The sequence below is a fragment of the Agelaius tricolor genome, unplaced genomic scaffold, assembly GCF_023055355.1.
Source record: "Agelaius tricolor isolate 1412-34295 unplaced genomic scaffold, bAgeTri1.0.p SCAF_53, whole genome shotgun sequence".
NCBI classification, from domain to species: domain Eukaryota; kingdom Metazoa; phylum Chordata; class Aves; order Passeriformes; family Icteridae; genus Agelaius; species Agelaius tricolor.
This window is the reverse complement of record NW_027269313.1, coordinates 1,750,444-1,766,869: the sequence shown is the minus strand read 5'-3', so window position 1 is coordinate 1,766,869 and position 16,426 is coordinate 1,750,444. Positions and strand designations below refer to the sequence as shown.

Below are 16,426 nucleotides of genomic sequence, written 5' to 3'. Positions count from 1 at the left end.
CCACATTGTATCTGTCTTTCAGAAAGGAATAAAGAAAACACAGATCGCCTACTGAAATTATTCTCCTCCCTTCCAAATCAGTTCACTCCTCAAGCACAAGCCTGAGGCACATCCCCGACTGCCTCTCTCCCAGCAGCTCAGAGCTGCATTGCACAGCGCTTGCTGTGTGCCAGAGAGCACAAAGCAGGCTGGCCTGGTGGGCCTGAATATTTCTGCCAAACACTCTGCATCTCACACCTTTGCTCTGGCTGAGTGCAGAACTGCAGGATTGCAGGTGCTTCCTGCCAGAGCTGCGTGAGGCGCTGGCTCCTGCAGACGTGCCCTGCCAAGCTGTCCCTGCCTCACGCTGGCCTCGCTTCCCCTGGCAGAAGTGCCGGGCCTGAAGGAGGCTGCCCTGTGCTCCAGCCTGCCGAGCAGCCCGGCTCCCTGCCCCCGTGCCCAGAGTGCTGCACACACTGCTGACCTTGGCCAGGAGTTGCAGGGCAGCCGGCAGAAGAGGAGGAATCCTCAGCCAGCCCAGCGGCCCTCGGCTGCCCTTGGCCTTTCTCTGCTCCTGGGCACACTCCAGACGGCCAATGCCTCCAGGCCGGGCTGTGCCCAGCACGGCTGCGCTTCCCCTCGGCAGCAGCCAGCTGCCACCTGGGCTCTGAGAGAGCAGGATTCGCCCGCTCCCAGGAACAGGCACCCAGGGCCCGGCTGCTGCCTCTGGCAGCTCCAAGGGCCTCCTTCCAGCCTGCCTCTGCCGGGGCTCAGCCTGCTCCGGCCTCTGCCTGGGCTCTGCTGGGGCTCCAGCCCGGGCAAGGCCGGGCCCGCTCTCACCTCACAGGCGCTCACAGCTCTGCACCTCAGGAGACCTTGCCGAGCACCCTCTCTGATCTTTCTGCTTTCTCACTTGAGCAAGGCTCTCCTCCAGACAAAGACATTGCACCTAGGGATCCAAATCCAAGTGGCAGGAACCCCAATGCTCTCCAGTCACAGCTGAACGCCTGCATCTGCACAAGATGTTTGGCCTGCCTCATTCCTCCTTTGCTTTTGCCTTCAAATGCCATTGCCCTTTCTGCCTCAAATAGAAGTACCAAAGCTGGCCAAAAACAGACCAGCGCGCCATATTCCAAAGGCAGTGTGGTCTGGAGAGGATGAATGGAGAAGATCCTTCTCCACTCTCACACCATGCCAAAGACACTGTGTCACTTTCCACCTTTAAGAAACAACAGACAATTCAGATGGAATTCTCGAGTTTATTTGCAGAGTGAGAAGGAAGGGAATCTTCAAGGCAAGTTGTGGTTTCAGAAACTTTATTAATTTCCAATCCTACTCTGCAGTCCTATTACACAATCCTACTCTAACCCTAACCTTAATCCTAATCCTAATCCCAGTCCTAGTCCTAATCCTAATCCTAATCCTAATCCTAATCCTAATCCTAATCCTAATCCTATTCCTAACCTACAGTCCTACTCTAAGAAGGTTGAGGAATAAATGATCCTGATGTGATTGTCACATTCTTGTCTCCTTCCTCTTCTTCACTGAAACAATCAGTGGCACCAGGCTGGACGCAGGCTCAGCAAATCTTACAAATGGATGCTGCCCAAAGGGAAAGAAACCAAATCAACAAAAACCAAGGAACCATGACTTTCCAAGCTCAGTGCTTCACAGGATTCCTCTGGCTTCTAGAAGGATGCGGGAAGAGGACCAATGGGACCATCTACAGCTCCATCTTTATGTGCAGGACTTTGCCATCACAGGCAAACCTGGCCCAGAATCCCACTCATCCATTTATCCAGGTGTCTTCATCTTGCTGAGATTTTTGCCCTGCCAGTGCTGTAGAAATGGTGCTTTCTGTCCTTGGAGTTTCTTCTTTTCAGGAAACTCCAATGACTCATATAGGTCCCTGTCTTTGCAAGACAGGCACTGTGCTGATTCCCACAGGGAGACAGAGCAGTGTCTGCCTTTCCATGCCCTGCCCCTTGTGTGCTGGATGGCACCCTCCTTCCCAGCAGGGCCAGCCCAGTGGCACTGGGCCCTGCAGTTCCCTCTCTGCCACACAACCTGGCAGTAACCCTGGCACAGTTCCCATCTGCTTGAGCGTGCCAGGCAGCAGATGGGGCTGGGACAAGTCCCTCCCAGCTGTCCCTGTTTGTGTGCCAGAAACCTCTAAGGGTGGGCTGGGGGGTACAAACCAGGGCCCCTCCGAGGCTCCCAGTGAGCCCCCCACAGCCCCTCCTGCCCACAGCCAAATCTCTGACTGCTCAGCTGGGACTGGCTTCCTTGGGTTCCTCCACCACCATTTCATGGCTCTGTACCCTGCATTGCTCTGCTTCAATTCTTTTGCTGTTAGATAAAATTGAACACCCCACCAAATTACAAAAGAGGGCGACAGAAACAGAAAACAGAGCAGCTCTCCTCTCAAGAAATGAGGAGAGAGGTGGAGTTATTCAGTTGTGTGAAGAACAGGCCCGAAGGAGATTTTACTGTTGCTTTTCAAGACTTCAGAGTGGTTTTGAAGAAAGTGGGGGACATCTTTTTTAACAGGGCCAGTTACAATAGGATGTGGGTGAATATTTTTAAACAAAATGGGGATCAAGTCAGAGTAGGTCTAAGAACTTGTTTACTCGGAGCATGGTGCAACCCTGGCACAGCTTGCCCCAAGAGCTTGTAGGTGCCCCATCCCTGGAGCCATTCCAGGTCAAGTGGCAAAGGGCTCTGAGCAACCTGATTTCTTTAAAGATGTCCCTGCTCATTGCAGGACACTTGCACCACAGGACCTTTTACAGGGCCCTGCCAGCCCAGCCCAGTCTAGGATTCCTCACCATTTTCATTTGAAGAGCACCAAGAGTGGAGGTGAGGAGGAAGGGGGCTCATCTGATGCCTTGGACTTGAGTGGAGGAGGAGCCCATCCCTCAGAGCCTGTTTCACCTGCAGCCCCTTCACATTTTACCTGCAGGAGCTCCTTGGCAGACCAGCGCCGCTCCTCATCTGTCTGCAGGCAGCAGCTCAGGAAGTCACGCAGCAAAGCTGAGAGGAGCTTGGGCTGCCGCAGTTTTGGGGTCCCTACTGTGGCTATCAGGCGTCGAGCCTGGAGAAAAAAAAAAAACACGAGGCTCCACCTGCTGCTTTCACATCTCTAAGGCTCTCCCAGATCCCTTTGTTTAACCTCTGTTCTTCAGTGGCAGTTTCTGCCCTTGCAAAGACCCAGAGATGACTTTCCTTTACCAACCAAAAACCCAAACCCCGATGCAGCCACAGCTTTTCCACCATCCCGCAGATCTTGCCTTGGCAGCTGATTTGATTGACTGACCTAGTTAGTGGGAACTACATCAACAAATGCACATTTGCTTCTCTGAGGATTCACACCAGCTTGAGAGGCTTTTTGGAAGCTGTGCTATACAAACTAATTTCAAGGGTTAGTACATGAAAGGCATCTCTGCAGTGCTTGTTGGTCCTTTAAGCACACATGCCATAGAACAAAACTCATCAAGCTTTTTGTGCTGTTCTTGAAAACAATGGGAATTGGAAGGAAAGAAAGGAAATCCATCAGTTAATCCCCAGAGAAGGAAACAAACATTTACAATCTCATCTTCAACACAGACACATTAAGATGCCTGCACAAATGTATTGGGATGAAAATGCCTGCTTGGCCATACAGGAGCCACCTGCAGCTCTGTCTCTCAGCAGTCTGAAAATTTCAGCTTCCCTCCCATTTTGCAGCAAAAGAAAAACTGTCAGGGTCAGAGGAGGAGAGGTGCCATCCCTGTGGTCACCCTCTGCTCATTTGGCTACTCAAGTCAATACATTAATGGTAGGCCCATCCCAGAAAGTGCCAGGAAACAAGCAGGAGCTTTTGGCTGGCTCTCCACATCACCAGGCTCTGGCTTGGTGATGCAGAGAACGGGCCTTGGGCTAGGAGAGAAACACGGTCACTAAATGCAGTGCAGCAGCACTGCACAAGAAGCAGAAGAGACTCTGTGGCCTTTACACCCTCATGCCCAGGTTTCAGGCATGTTTCCCAGTGAGAAGAAACTGCAGAGGGGGTTAGGTTCCTCTCTAAAGACCACAGTTTTAGAAACTTTGTTGGGTTTGGGTTTCCTTCCTTCATTTATGGAAAGATAACAGCAGTTCTAAGGTGCTTGTTTCCTGTTACTGGGGCCATCTCCACAGACAAAAGAACTGGAACCACTTATAACCCAAGGGAAAGTGTTTCCTGAGAATGGAGTTTGTTTGCATATGGTAAGGCTTGAGTTTGACCACTGATGTATCCAAATCTACAGCAGATGCTGATGTGTTGCAGGGACATTTTTAGGAGGGAAAGTAGTGGAATAGAGGGAAACTTGATGGAAGTAGTTCCAGCAGATGGCGATGGGATTTTGTCCAATGGCACACAGGACATGGGACAGGCGAGAAAGGCAGTGGGATGAGTGAGTATTTGCTCCTTACCGAGGTATGACTTTGGTCCCAGTAAGGAGGTTCTTTTTCTAACATTTCAACCCCCACAATTCCAAAAGACCATATGTCCACTTTGGGGCCATATGGTTGACCTGTCACCACTTCAGGTGCCATCCACCAAGGAGTCCCGGCTACCAAGCACGGTCTGCTCTGCTCAGGGGTGAGCTGAGTAGAGAGGCCAAAATCAGCTGAGGAGAAAGCAAAATACTGGTTTTATTTCAATTCTGTGCAATTAGGAAAACGTACAAAAGAATTCCCCAGTAGAAGTTTGAAAATGTGCTGTTGAATCTCCTGGCATTGGCGACTTAAAAAATTCCCCCATTTTTTACACTGCCTCCAGCAGTGGCTTTTGTTCTTTGGAAACTTTAGACTCGTAACTCCCTCCCTCTGGAAGGGACACACACAGAGCAAGGCCACCCTTGACTGCTTGTTCCTTGTCCTACCTCTGTGCATATTGCAACTGTGCCCTCAGCTCACAGCGGGTGTCCCTGCGCTGCCACCAGCACCATTTTTGGGGAGCTGGCAGTCACTCAAAGCAGCCCCACACCCACATCCCTGGAATGCTGCACATAACCAAGAATATACTGACTCAGCTTGACAGAACCGTCAGTTCTGAGAAGGATGTTGTCGCTCTTCACATCTCGATGGATCACATCGTTTGAATGAAGAAAATCCAGTCCTTGCAGGCACTGAGAGAGAATACAGAAAGAGAAGGGAAAAATGAGTGATGGGATTTCATCACACAAGAAAGGAAACAAAGAATCTAAAAGATTCCCTCTCCAGGGGAATGGGGAGTAATGGCAGAACAGTAATGGCCACTGAGAGGAAGAGCTTGCTGCTCCAACACTTGCAGAGCAGGTCCTTTCTGAGGAAAGGCACGTCAGCTTTTGAAAGAGCAACAGCACCTGCTGTTGTAGGCTGTCCCCTGCAAACCAGCCAGAATGACTGCTGCTGCAGTGCATGTGCTCAGAAGCAAAGAGCATTTGGGCTGCACTCCTATCCTTTTTAGCTGAGGACTGAGAGAAATGAGTCTCTCTTTTTTCTTTGCTGTTTGTTTCAAATCCTGCCACCAGCACCTTTGCTTTTACAGGCAAGGAATGCAGTGAAGACAGGCAAAAGTTTAGCGAGGCAAGATGGAGAACAGCAAATACAAGAGACAGAGCGAGAGTACAACAGCAGGAGATAAGAGTACTGGCACTGAGTACAGGGAGTGCAGGGGCACTGGCAGGCCTTTCACTTGAGGTGCTTTTACTTGCCCATAGCATACCAGCCACACAGAAACAAAGCTTGGAACAGGAAATCACTCCTGTTCTGAGCCCCTGTTCCCAGACAATCCTGCCCAAGCCCTCAGAAGCACAGATGGGATTGCTGACCTCCCGACTGATGGCTGCAATGTGGTCTTCAGACAGGCAGGTCTTGTGGATGACATCACTGAGGGCGCCTCCATCCATGTACTCCATAACCAGCCAGAGTTCCTCACCCAGAAGGTAGCTGAAAGAAGGAAACAAGGGCATGGAGATAAACAAGCATGGCTAGCTTGACTTTTTGCCTCCAGGTTTCTTGTTTCCAGGTGCCTTTGTGACTAAGACAGAATCAAAGGAATAGACAATCTGCAGTCTGTGCAGTTCTGGAGGAGAAAGACACAGCTGTGAAAAAGAAATCTTAGATGGCCAGCAAGTGAAAAATGCAGTTTAGTAACAGCCCAGGTAAAAACCTGTCAGGCATGGTGTTTCTGGAAATAAGCACCTCGTCTTCCTGGCATGCACAGCAATGGCACAGCAATGGCAAAGAGGGGCAACAATCTAAGGGAAATCCACTTTAGGATGGTCCATCAGCATTTAAGAAACTTTAAAAAATCAATCCTGAAAAAATGTGGAGGCAGTGTACTTTGAGGCTATTGACTTAGGAAGATACAGTTGATCCAGGTTTTGAATAAGTTTGGAATAATTTTCAAACGATGAGTGGCAGGGAAAACTCATGCAGACAAGATGCACTCTCTTCTCATCCATTGGAGATGAGTAGAGAAATATGAATAAATAAAAATTAACAGCTCTACTTTCTGCCACTAATCAAAGTGGGTTTTTAACCTCTCATGTTTGCTGTATGTAAATGCCCATGGATGGGATAAGACCATGACCTCTCACCTGTCTAAATAATTCACAACACTGGAACTCCTATACCTCTTCATGATCACGATTTCATTAACAGTTAGTTCCTTCCTCCCCAGTCCTTGGAGATTTATTTTCTTTATGGCCACCTAAAATGACATTGAAAATCAGTAACTCGAGAAGTTGGTGGCACGAGACCACAATGCACATGGAGCAAGTGATTTTGCAATGACACAGCTGAGCTGTGCCAAACTGCCTTGTGATGAGGCACTGCAGTAATGAGGAACTGACATTCCAACAGCCCATTTCTCTGCTCCCTTGGGGGCCAGTTACAGCACACGTGGGGCCACTGACATTTTGCCTTGACCACTTGGTAAGAGTGGTGTCTCAGCTATCACCGGCAAACCTCTGACCACACTCTCTGCTGCTTTGGATGGGATTCAGAAGAAGTAATCCATGCCTTAATACTCTGTGGATACATCTTGGCCTATGGGCAGGGCTTTTAGGGCACCTTACAGATCTCTCCCTACATGCAGTTCCCAAGTGCTGCACTGCAGGTGGCTAAGGAACTACCAGGAACTTTCAGATGTATTTGCTGGCAGCCAGAAATGAGAATTCAGGACTCTGAAGCTGTAGCCCCAAAGAGCAGTGAGGTGCTCAAAGGCACCACCTTTGTTTTAGCAATGGAGAGCGAGCGAGCGCGTCCTTCTCTGAAAGGAACTGGTGCCCTCCGTGCCTTCCTTCCGGCAGCTGAGGAGGACAAAGTCCCAAATGTATTTTGCAGGCTGGCAGCAGTCTGTGCTTCTTGTGCCTTTTCAGCACAGCTCTGCCCAAAGCTCCAGCCACAGCTCACACCAGAGGGGAAAGCCCCTCAAGAGCAGCAGAGTTTGCAGGGCCTGTTGACATTTACCTCTCCTCCTGTGGCATTGTTGAGTGCTCTGACCACATGTCCAAAACCCCTAGAAACAAAACAGAAGCAGAGAAAGGAGAAGCTGTTTAGCTCCTAGAGTGAAAGGCAGCCCACACAGGAGATCTCTGCTGGAAGTGTCAAAACCTGCAGAGGATGCAGGAGGGCTCTGCCAGAAGGCAGATGATGCACTTTCCTCTCAAGTGCATGGGCACTGAGCCTGTTCCTGAAGCACTGGGGTTCAACTTCTAAAGGGAGTTTAGTCTTTCCTCTTGGGTTTCACTTTCTAAACTGTGTGGTTCCTATCCTGACCACAGAGACTTTCCTTCTGCAAACCAGGGGAAAGAAATGTTCCTGGCAACTGTTATCTTAAAGCTTTGATGGGGGTAGGTTGCTCTTTCAGGCAAGCAAGTTTCTTCTTTTATCATTAGTGTGCCAGTATGATTTTGAGACATCCAAAAATGCTAAAGAAATTAACACAGAGCTGTCCCACACTTGAGAGACAAGGAGATCTTCCAGGTCCTGTTCCTTGATGGAGGCAAGACCTTGGCAACATGGAGATGTCGCTAACAATGCCTTCTGAGCCCACTCACAAATTCTGAGCAGCACTGAGAGATGGGACAATCTATCCCCAGTGTGTGAACATCTTTGCAGCTGGCCTGACTTCACGCTGGATAGACATTCCACCAGAAAAACACCTGGCCCATGGTTGTGCAGGAGTAACTGCGCTTGGACTCACCCGCTGCCAATATGTTCCAGTTCAGTGTATTTCATCATGGGATTTTCCTGGTTGACCATTCTCCCTAAGGGAAATAAAATGCAGGATGCTAACTTGAAAGCAGAGATCGCAGCTTTCAGGAGATATAAAAGGCAGCCCCACTCTCTGGGGCTCTGAGCCCTTTGTGCTCAGCTGGGTAACAACAACCACAACAGCAACAGCAACAGGATAGGCAGCCCTGCAGTACAGATGGCTGGCACAGAGACTGATTTTGTACAGTCCTTTGAAGAGTTCTCTTGACAGGAAAGAAAGCACAGGGAGATGCATTTCCAGGAGAGAAGGAAATCTTCTCCACCTTTCAGCAATTTGCCAAAAGAATTCCTTCCCATTTGTAAACCAGAGCAGCTCATGCTATAATCGATTCCGACAGGGCTTTCAGCATCAGGACCCTCACCTGTTTATGAGCAGGCTGAGCTCAAAGATGCCCCTCTCCCAGCTAAGGAAGGCTCCAGCCTCTGCAGTCCCTCCAGCCCTCAGGGACAGGGTAGCTAGCACAACAAGGCTGGCAAAGCCCAAGCATGAGCACTGACAGGCACTGATGGGAAGAAGCCAGAGTGAGCCTGAGCCCTGTACAAGCTGTTGCCCCCATTCAGGACACAACAGGATGGGCTTTGAGATCAGCCCCACCGAGGCACAGATCAATGCCCTTTTGGTCCCAACAGGTGATGGTAGACACAGAATCCACCGGGCTCTGGTCTCAGCCCCACCAGGTCTTATCTGAGAGCACAGCACTGGCAGCTGTTCCGGGCAAGAAGCAGATTCATTGGGTTGTGCTGCAGAATCACAAAGGACTTGATATGTTTTCCTAGGGACTGATCTGAGTAGGGCTTGGGCCAATGGCTAGGATTCTAACAGTCATGGGAAAGAGTGGGAATCGGGTATGGAAAAATACCCATGGATCTAAAGAATATACCATGGCTGGGCTGGAGGCTCTCTCCTGAGAAATGCCTACAGTACAGTTTTATCTGATCATGCCACTTGGATGTGTCTCTTGGGACACATCTTGATAAGCGTAAAACTAGAAGATTAAATAAAAGTTGTTCTAAAAGTATTGCTTTTTTCTTTGGGGGCACATGGAAAACACCTTGTGCTCTCTATTTGTCCTGTAACCTGATGTTCTTTCAAAGTAGTTCTCTTTGACAAAAAGATAGCATTCTCATGAAAATATAATGCAGATGCAGTAGTGGTAACAGTAACAGTCATAAAAATGTCATCAGTAAGATGTGGGGCAGAAGGGCTCTTTCAGGATGGAGAAAAACCAACTCCACCAAAAAAACCCCACAAACCATCAACCAAAAAACCCAAAACACAACAAAAAACCCCACAGAAACAAAAAACCAAAAGGCCCCTACAAAAAATAAACACAAAAACACCCCCCCCCCCCCCAAAAAAAAAAAATCCCCAACCAAAAAGACAAAACTCCAAAAGCAGTCCATTTCTGTGAAGTGTTTTTGCTCTGATGACTGGTTGGAAGTCAGGAGTCTAAGGAGAATTTAGGAAGCTAAAAATTCTGTTCAGTGTGACCACTAGCACACAGGATTTGCCTAGATCATTTGCTAGGTCACAGCCTTCTGCTGATCCAAGAACAATCCTTGCTTCAGCCTTTAGCGAAGAGGGAAGCTCAGGCAAACCCAAGCCAGTCCAAGGTGCCCTCAGAGGCAGCAGGAACACCCAGAGCGCTCTCTCGCTGCCTCGGAGCACAGCACTTCCTCTGGGGAGTCCTAAATGGCCCTGTGACACCAAACTCAGGAAGAGCATCTGGTATAGCTCTGCTGACACCTGCACACAACACACTGTCCCTCAGACAAGAAATCCCCCAGACATACCCAGCATCTCCAGGTACTTCTCCTCAGTCTCCTGTTCCAGGGAGATGAAGGAACTGCCCCAGCTTGAGCTTCCAGGTTTGACAGAAAGGCTTCCTCGAGATGATGCTGCTGCGGCAGCAGGTTCAGAGCCCAGGATGTGCTGCACTTGGAGCATTTCTGGTGGGCACTGTTCCTGTGCCTCATGGCAAACTTGGGGCTCTTCATTGCCAGACATTCGCTGGAAGTCTTCGCAGGCTGCCCGGTGAGACGTCAACACTCGCACCTCAAGTCAAACAGAACAAAGCAGTCAGACACTACAGCTTGTCCCTGTCAGCCAGGAGTCATCAACTGTGAGGAAAGGGAAAGAACAGATTGACAGAGGATACAGACAGCTTGTTCCAATCCTCCAGCTGGGTCACCACATTCCACTGTAAAAACACCTCAAGAAACAAGGAGAGCAGGAACAGGCCAGCAGGAATCAACTTGGATGACTGCTGGCCAAAAGGCCAAAGGACAAGTTTCACTGTCCAGGGCAGCAGTTGAGATTCAGCACACCAGGAAATGTCCTTCAGAGTGACTGTGATACACACTACAGCAGGATCAGAGGCATCACCCCACTCCCTGCTGCTCTGAGTGGAAAGGCAAGAAGGGCAGAAACCACCCGCTTGGTGACTGCAGTGACTGCATCCCTCTTTCACTCACTTCTAGAGCCTGAGGGAGGCGATTAAGTTTCTCTCTGATGATTTTCATTTCTTCCTCCAGCCTCTTCTCCCTTACCTTGTTGCTAGCCTCAGAGTCCTGCAGCTCTGCCTGCACGTGTCCCTTGATAGACTGTAAAGGAGAAGGGAGAGGATATTTCATGAGTGGAGTGCCTGCCACTCTTTCACTCACCTGGTTTTGTTGATCGCTCCTCTGCTGATGGAGATTATCCTCTTGAATTCTACTCATGTCTTCCTTGTTCCTCCTCTTCACTGCCATGATGGCACTCTGAGCTTCGGGCAGCTCTGCTTGTGGCTCTGCTTTGATGTTCTGTACACACAAATGCAGAGCAAGTGACTGGGAGCTGCCATCAGACTCAGCTTTTTTCGTCTTGCAGCCTCAAAATCACATTTATTCAGCCCCTTCTTTCTGCTTCCCTCCTCTGCTTCCATTGCAAACCTCCTGTCCCAGGGCTGATCTCTGCAGATTCCAAGGCTCTGTGCTTCCAGTGCCTGTGGGACTCCTGGCCTCCTCAGTCCCACAAGCTCTGCTTTATGCCCCTCTTCCTGCCCTTCCCTCTGTCCCCTGGCCAGTCAGGCTTACCTGGCCATTCTCCTGTGGCTCTTCCACCTGCTGCCTGAGCTGCTCTTCCTGCTCTCGCGCTGGGAACAGCTCTCCCTGAGTCTGCCATGGCATCTCTGATGAAGCAATCTGCTCCTGCCCTTTCTCTAGAAGCACCTGCACAGAAAGCAAGAGAAGATGGGTTTCAACTTCCCACGCGACCTTTGTGGGCCAAGACTCAAAGACTGCTGGGCTCACACGTTCCCAAAGCACTGTGCTGCTGCTCTCCTGGGTCATTCTCTGTTTGAGGGGAGGCACAGATTCCAAAGTGACCCTGGCCCTACAATCAGGGGCCATCTGGGACTGAAGCTCCAACAGCCTCTCAGGCAGCTGACAGGGAAGATGTGGCATTTCTCAAGGGTCTGCTGAGGGCCTCCCTCTGCTTCTGCCATGTCCTGTTTGTCTTTCAGTAGTGACTGACACCCCACCCTCTCCCACAGCTCCATCCTGGCTCTGCAGGTGGCTTCCTGGGTGAGCTCAGATCTTGTGAGAGACACTTCTGCAGTTCAAGTTCATTTCAGGCCTGCACCAGCATTCCTGCATACCTGACATCTATACTCTTGTAAGAAATCCTGGTCATTCAGGAGATAAGAATGTGTGCAAAGATCTTTGATGGAGGTCACAGAGCCTCTATGGCCACCTCAGTATGTGGAAGAGGACCAAGGTGTTTCTTCTCCCTCTTTTGTCAGCTGAGAATTCTGACCAGCAGAAACAGAGACTCTCCTAAGGCCCCATTAACGAATGCACTTACACAGCCCTGGGGATGCCAGTGAAGGAAACCCTGTGTCACGTATGGCATGGCATGTATGACCAGAGTCACCAAACACCACCTAAACATGGAATTGTTCCACCTCTTTAGGACAGGCAGAAATCTACAAATTAACTGAGGACTTGAGGGCACAAGAGGCTGGAGGAGGAAAACAACTCTAAAGGGAAAAACCAACATATCTGGAGGGGGAAACATCTCTGCCTGCTCAGAATTGGTCAAGGGAACATGTCTCTAATCCTCTCCTGAGAGGGATGAATTAGGTGACCTTTACACCTCCAACTGCTTTGGACCAGAGCCAGGAAAATTCAATTATGGAAATGTTACAGAAATAGATAGATAGGTAGGAATACAGGCAGATAGATCTCACTACTATAACATCCCTTTACTGTCCTCTCTGTTGCTGCACACATCAAAACTTGGTAGCCAGTGCCCCGAACACTCCCGCTCTCCTGAGATTGCTCCCTGTTGCTTCAGAAAAGCACATTCTTGGGGAATTTGGAGTGTGTAGGTCCTTATGGAAAGAGATCAGACCCAGAGAATTGCACGGGGAACTGCACTCTTTATGCGTCTGTGCTCGGGTAAGTTCTCTTGGACTCAAGCACACTGATGGTGCTAAAGTGGCTGGAAACAGAAATAAAGCCCAGCAACTCCCCACAAGTGCTATGATCTCTGAGGAGCAGCTGGAATGCAAGGGCATTGACCTCCTGCTAAATTCCCGAACACAACACACACTGATTCCCTGGACTGTAGAAAGTCACAGGCACTGCGAAACTCAAAGTAATCTTTAAGGCCATGCATGAAGGCCTGGAAACACAAAAGCTCCACCTGGATCAAGGTGCAAACAGGGTGCAGAATGCCTTCAAGAGTTTGATAAGAGCAGGAAAGATGGTGCAGAAGCATCCCTGCTTGCTGGAAAAAGAGAAAATGAATAGGCCTTCACCTCCTAGGAAACCAACAAACCACAAGTTGGGAAGTGTCAGCTACTCCGGTGTCTAAAGCCCTTGGATGCAGGGGGGATGAATTTTGGTGTGAACCAGCCCTTGTGCTGAGCACTGTCATGCAGGGATTGATGGAAGTTTGCCTGAAGGTCCCTCAAGAGCCTCCCATTGTCCAGGCTAAAGCTCCCTCAGCACCTCCTCACTGGCCTTGTGCTGCACCCCGTTGCCCAGCTCCCCTGTCCTTCTGTGCACGCGCTGCAGCCCCTCAAGGACTTTCTGCTGCCCAGGGGCCCACAAGTGCACCCAGCACTGCAGCTGTGGCCCCAGCGCTGCCCAGCACAGGGCCACGCTCACTGCCCTGCTCCTGCTGCCCCACTGCTGCTGACACAGGCCACCATGCCCTGGGCCTTCTTGGCCACCTGGCCACACGCTGCCTCATCGTCAGTGGCTCAAGGCCAGCAGTAAACCTGGCTCCTTTTGGCCCATGCAGCTCCCCAGCCACAAATTTGCCCATTTCACTTCAGATACAGCAGGCACCATTGCAAGATGGCCTTCCTGTTCTGAGCAACACAAGACAGCAGTCAAGGACTTGCAGCTTCACCCCCACTCTGGGCTCCAATGCACTTGCCAAAACTGCATACTTCATCACTACACAGATCAGTAGAAACTTAGCCCTTCTGCTCTTTGCACCTTCTCAAAAGCCAAAAGGCAGTTGGGCCAGCAGTGATTTTACAAGTGAAGAATGACTCAAGAAAACTGCAGAACACTTCCAGAAGCCAAACACAACTTTCCAAAAAGGGAAAAGCAAGCAAGAAAGCCTTTTGACCTCCAGCACTACCACGTGAGCCCTTGGCCATGACACCGCAGAAGCCCAGAGATGGAGCTTCCCTGAGCCAAGCAGCCAGAAGCTCCGCCGGAGCTGCGAGTTTAACACTGGCCCAACAGGACAGGTCAAAGGCCAATTTCTAGCTCTCACTGCCTGCAGGAAATGGCTACGTCCTGCAGGACTCCAGCACTCAGCATCCTGGGCCAGACACAGCAAGTGCTGGCAGCTCAGAAAGTTGCACCTCTGCCTTGCACTAAAGATGGCACCTCCCACAACGGGCACTTACTCTCTTGGAATGATGAGGACGTTCTGGTGTGACCACGGCTGAACAAAGGCGGTGGTCATCTTTCTCATTTTCCTCCTCTCTGGCTTCTTCTGCAATAGGAGAGAGAGCCAGGGGAAAGATGGCTCTTGCTCTTCTCACCTGTGGCAAAGAGAGAATCATAGGGACAGGCCGTTAGCTAACGCTTATAACCCCATTTCTCTTCGTATCAACAGCCACATCTTCTTAGGAGAAATCATCAACTTTGTTAGCAATGGCATTCAAAGTCACTCCAACCAGACTGAAATGGGCACATTCAATAGAAGAGTATAAGGCTATGAATTCGATATTCCTCCCTGGCTGCCATTTGCAAGCAAGGTTGTCTCTGCAAAAGGCAGCTTTTGGTTCTTGAAAGCTCGGAAATGGAAAAGTAGGAAAGAGCCAGCAAGGCCTTTGCTACTGCTGCAGTAGACAAGGAAAACCAGAAAGGGTTCAGAATCCCTCCCAGTGCCTATAAGCACAGGAAAGTTTGCACAGAAGCATCCTTGCTTGCTGGAAAAAGAGAAAATGAACAGGCCTTCACCTCCTAGGAAACCCACAAGCCACAAGTTGGGAAGTGTCAGCGACTCCAGTGTCTAAAGCCCTTGGATGCAGTGATGGCATGTTTGGCAGGGAAACAGCCCTTGTGCTGAGCACTGTCATGCAGGGAATGATGGAAGTTTGCCTGAAGGACCCTCAAGAGCCTCCCATTGTCCAGGCTAAAGCTCCCTCAGCACCTCCTCACTGGCCTTGTGCTGCATCCCCTTGCCCAGCTCCCAGTCCTTCTGTGCACGTGCTGCAGCCCCTCAAGGACTTTCTGCTGCCCAGGGGCCCACAAGTGCACCCAGCACTGCAGCTGTGGCCGCAGCGCTGCCCAGCACAGGGCCACGCTCACTGCCCTGCTCCTGCTGCCCCACTGCTGCTGACACAGGCCACCATGCCCTGGGCCTTCTTGGCCACCTGGCCACACGCTGCCTCATCCTCAGTGGCTCAAGGCCAGCAGCAACCCTGGCTCCTTTTGGCCCACGCAGCTCCCCAGCCACAAAGGTGCCCATTTCACTTCAGATACAGCAGGCATCATTGTACGATGGCCTTCCTGTTCTGAACAACACAAGACAGCAGTCAAGGACTTGCAGCTTCACCCCCACTGCAGGCTCAGAGGCACTTGCCAAAGCTGCAGACTGCACCAAACTATGCATCAACAGAAACTGGCCGCTTCTGCTTTTGGCCTCGCAAGAAAGCTTCGCGACTCCGCACTTTGTTTCTTTGGCCACGCGGGATAAGAATGGGCCCCCACAGCTGCATGGACCACACAATCCTCCCCTTGCAGCTTATCAAAAGCCAAAAGACAGCTGGCCCAAAAGAGACTGTACAAGTGAAGAACTACTCATGGAAAGTGCCGACCGCTTTCACAAGCCAAACACGCCTTTCCAGAGAGGGAAAACAAACAAAGCAAGGCCTGGCACCTCCAGCACTCCCTCCTTTGCCCTTGGCCATAGCACGGCAGAAGCCAAGCGATAGAGCTTCCCTGAGCCAAGCAGCCAGATGCTCTCCCAGAGGCACCAGCCCTTTGCTGCCTCAACATGACAGCTCAAAGGCCAAGTTCTGCGGTCTCTGCCTGGAGGAAATCCCCAGCTCCTGGCAGGACTCCAGCAGCCAGCATCCTCAGCCAGCAACAGCAAAGTGCTGGCTGCTCCAAACCTTGCAGCTCTGCCTTGCACTAAAGACAGCACCACACACAACTGGCACTTACACGTTGAGAATATGGTGGTCTGACCACTGATGGAGGCTGGCGCTCATCCACCTCAGTTTGCTCCTCTTTGGCTTCTTCTCCAGGAGCAGCGGGGGCCAGGGGAGAGGCGGCTCTTGCTTCTGTCATCTGTGGCAAGAGAGGAGCATGAGGCACAGGCCATTTCCTATCATGTAGAACCTCATTTCTTTTCAGATCTACCACAACATCTTCTAAGGAAAAAATCATAACATTTCAGAGTGACAGAGGGGTTCTAAATCCCAGCCACCAAATTATCATGGGACAATTCAACACCACTCTAGATGGATATGAAGTTGATTTTCCTCCATGGCTGCCATCCGCACGCAAGGTTGTCTCGGAAAAACGGAGCTTTTAGAGCTTGAAAGCACTGAAATGGAAAACTAGGAAAGTGACAGCAACGCCTTTGCTACTGCTGCTGCAGACGTAGAAAACTCAAACTGGACCACAATCCCATCCAGGGCTG

The 16,426-nt window shown here is 50.5% G+C and overlaps 1 protein-coding gene and 1 long non-coding RNA gene across 2 annotated transcripts in view; one reads left to right on the top strand and one right to left on the bottom strand.

Annotated features, from left to right (window-relative positions):
- The window catches only part of LOC139604584 (uncharacterized), a 186,257-nt gene that overhangs the window by 69,626 nt on the left and 100,205 nt on the right, over positions 1-16,426 (top strand). The gene's annotated exons all lie outside the window — the stretch shown is intronic.
- LOC139604593 (serine/threonine-protein kinase PAK 3-like) lies at positions 1,495-8,253 on the bottom strand. The gene is made up of 8 exons (XM_071455719.1): positions 8,195-8,253; positions 7,459-7,507; positions 6,585-6,697; positions 5,814-5,931; positions 5,030-5,129; positions 4,432-4,628; positions 2,936-3,073; positions 1,495-1,581 (listed from the first exon to the last, which is right to left on the bottom strand). Exons 1-8 carry the CDS (start codon positions 8,251-8,253, stop codon positions 1,495-1,497), a joined length of 861 nt encoding a protein of 286 aa, XP_071311820.1.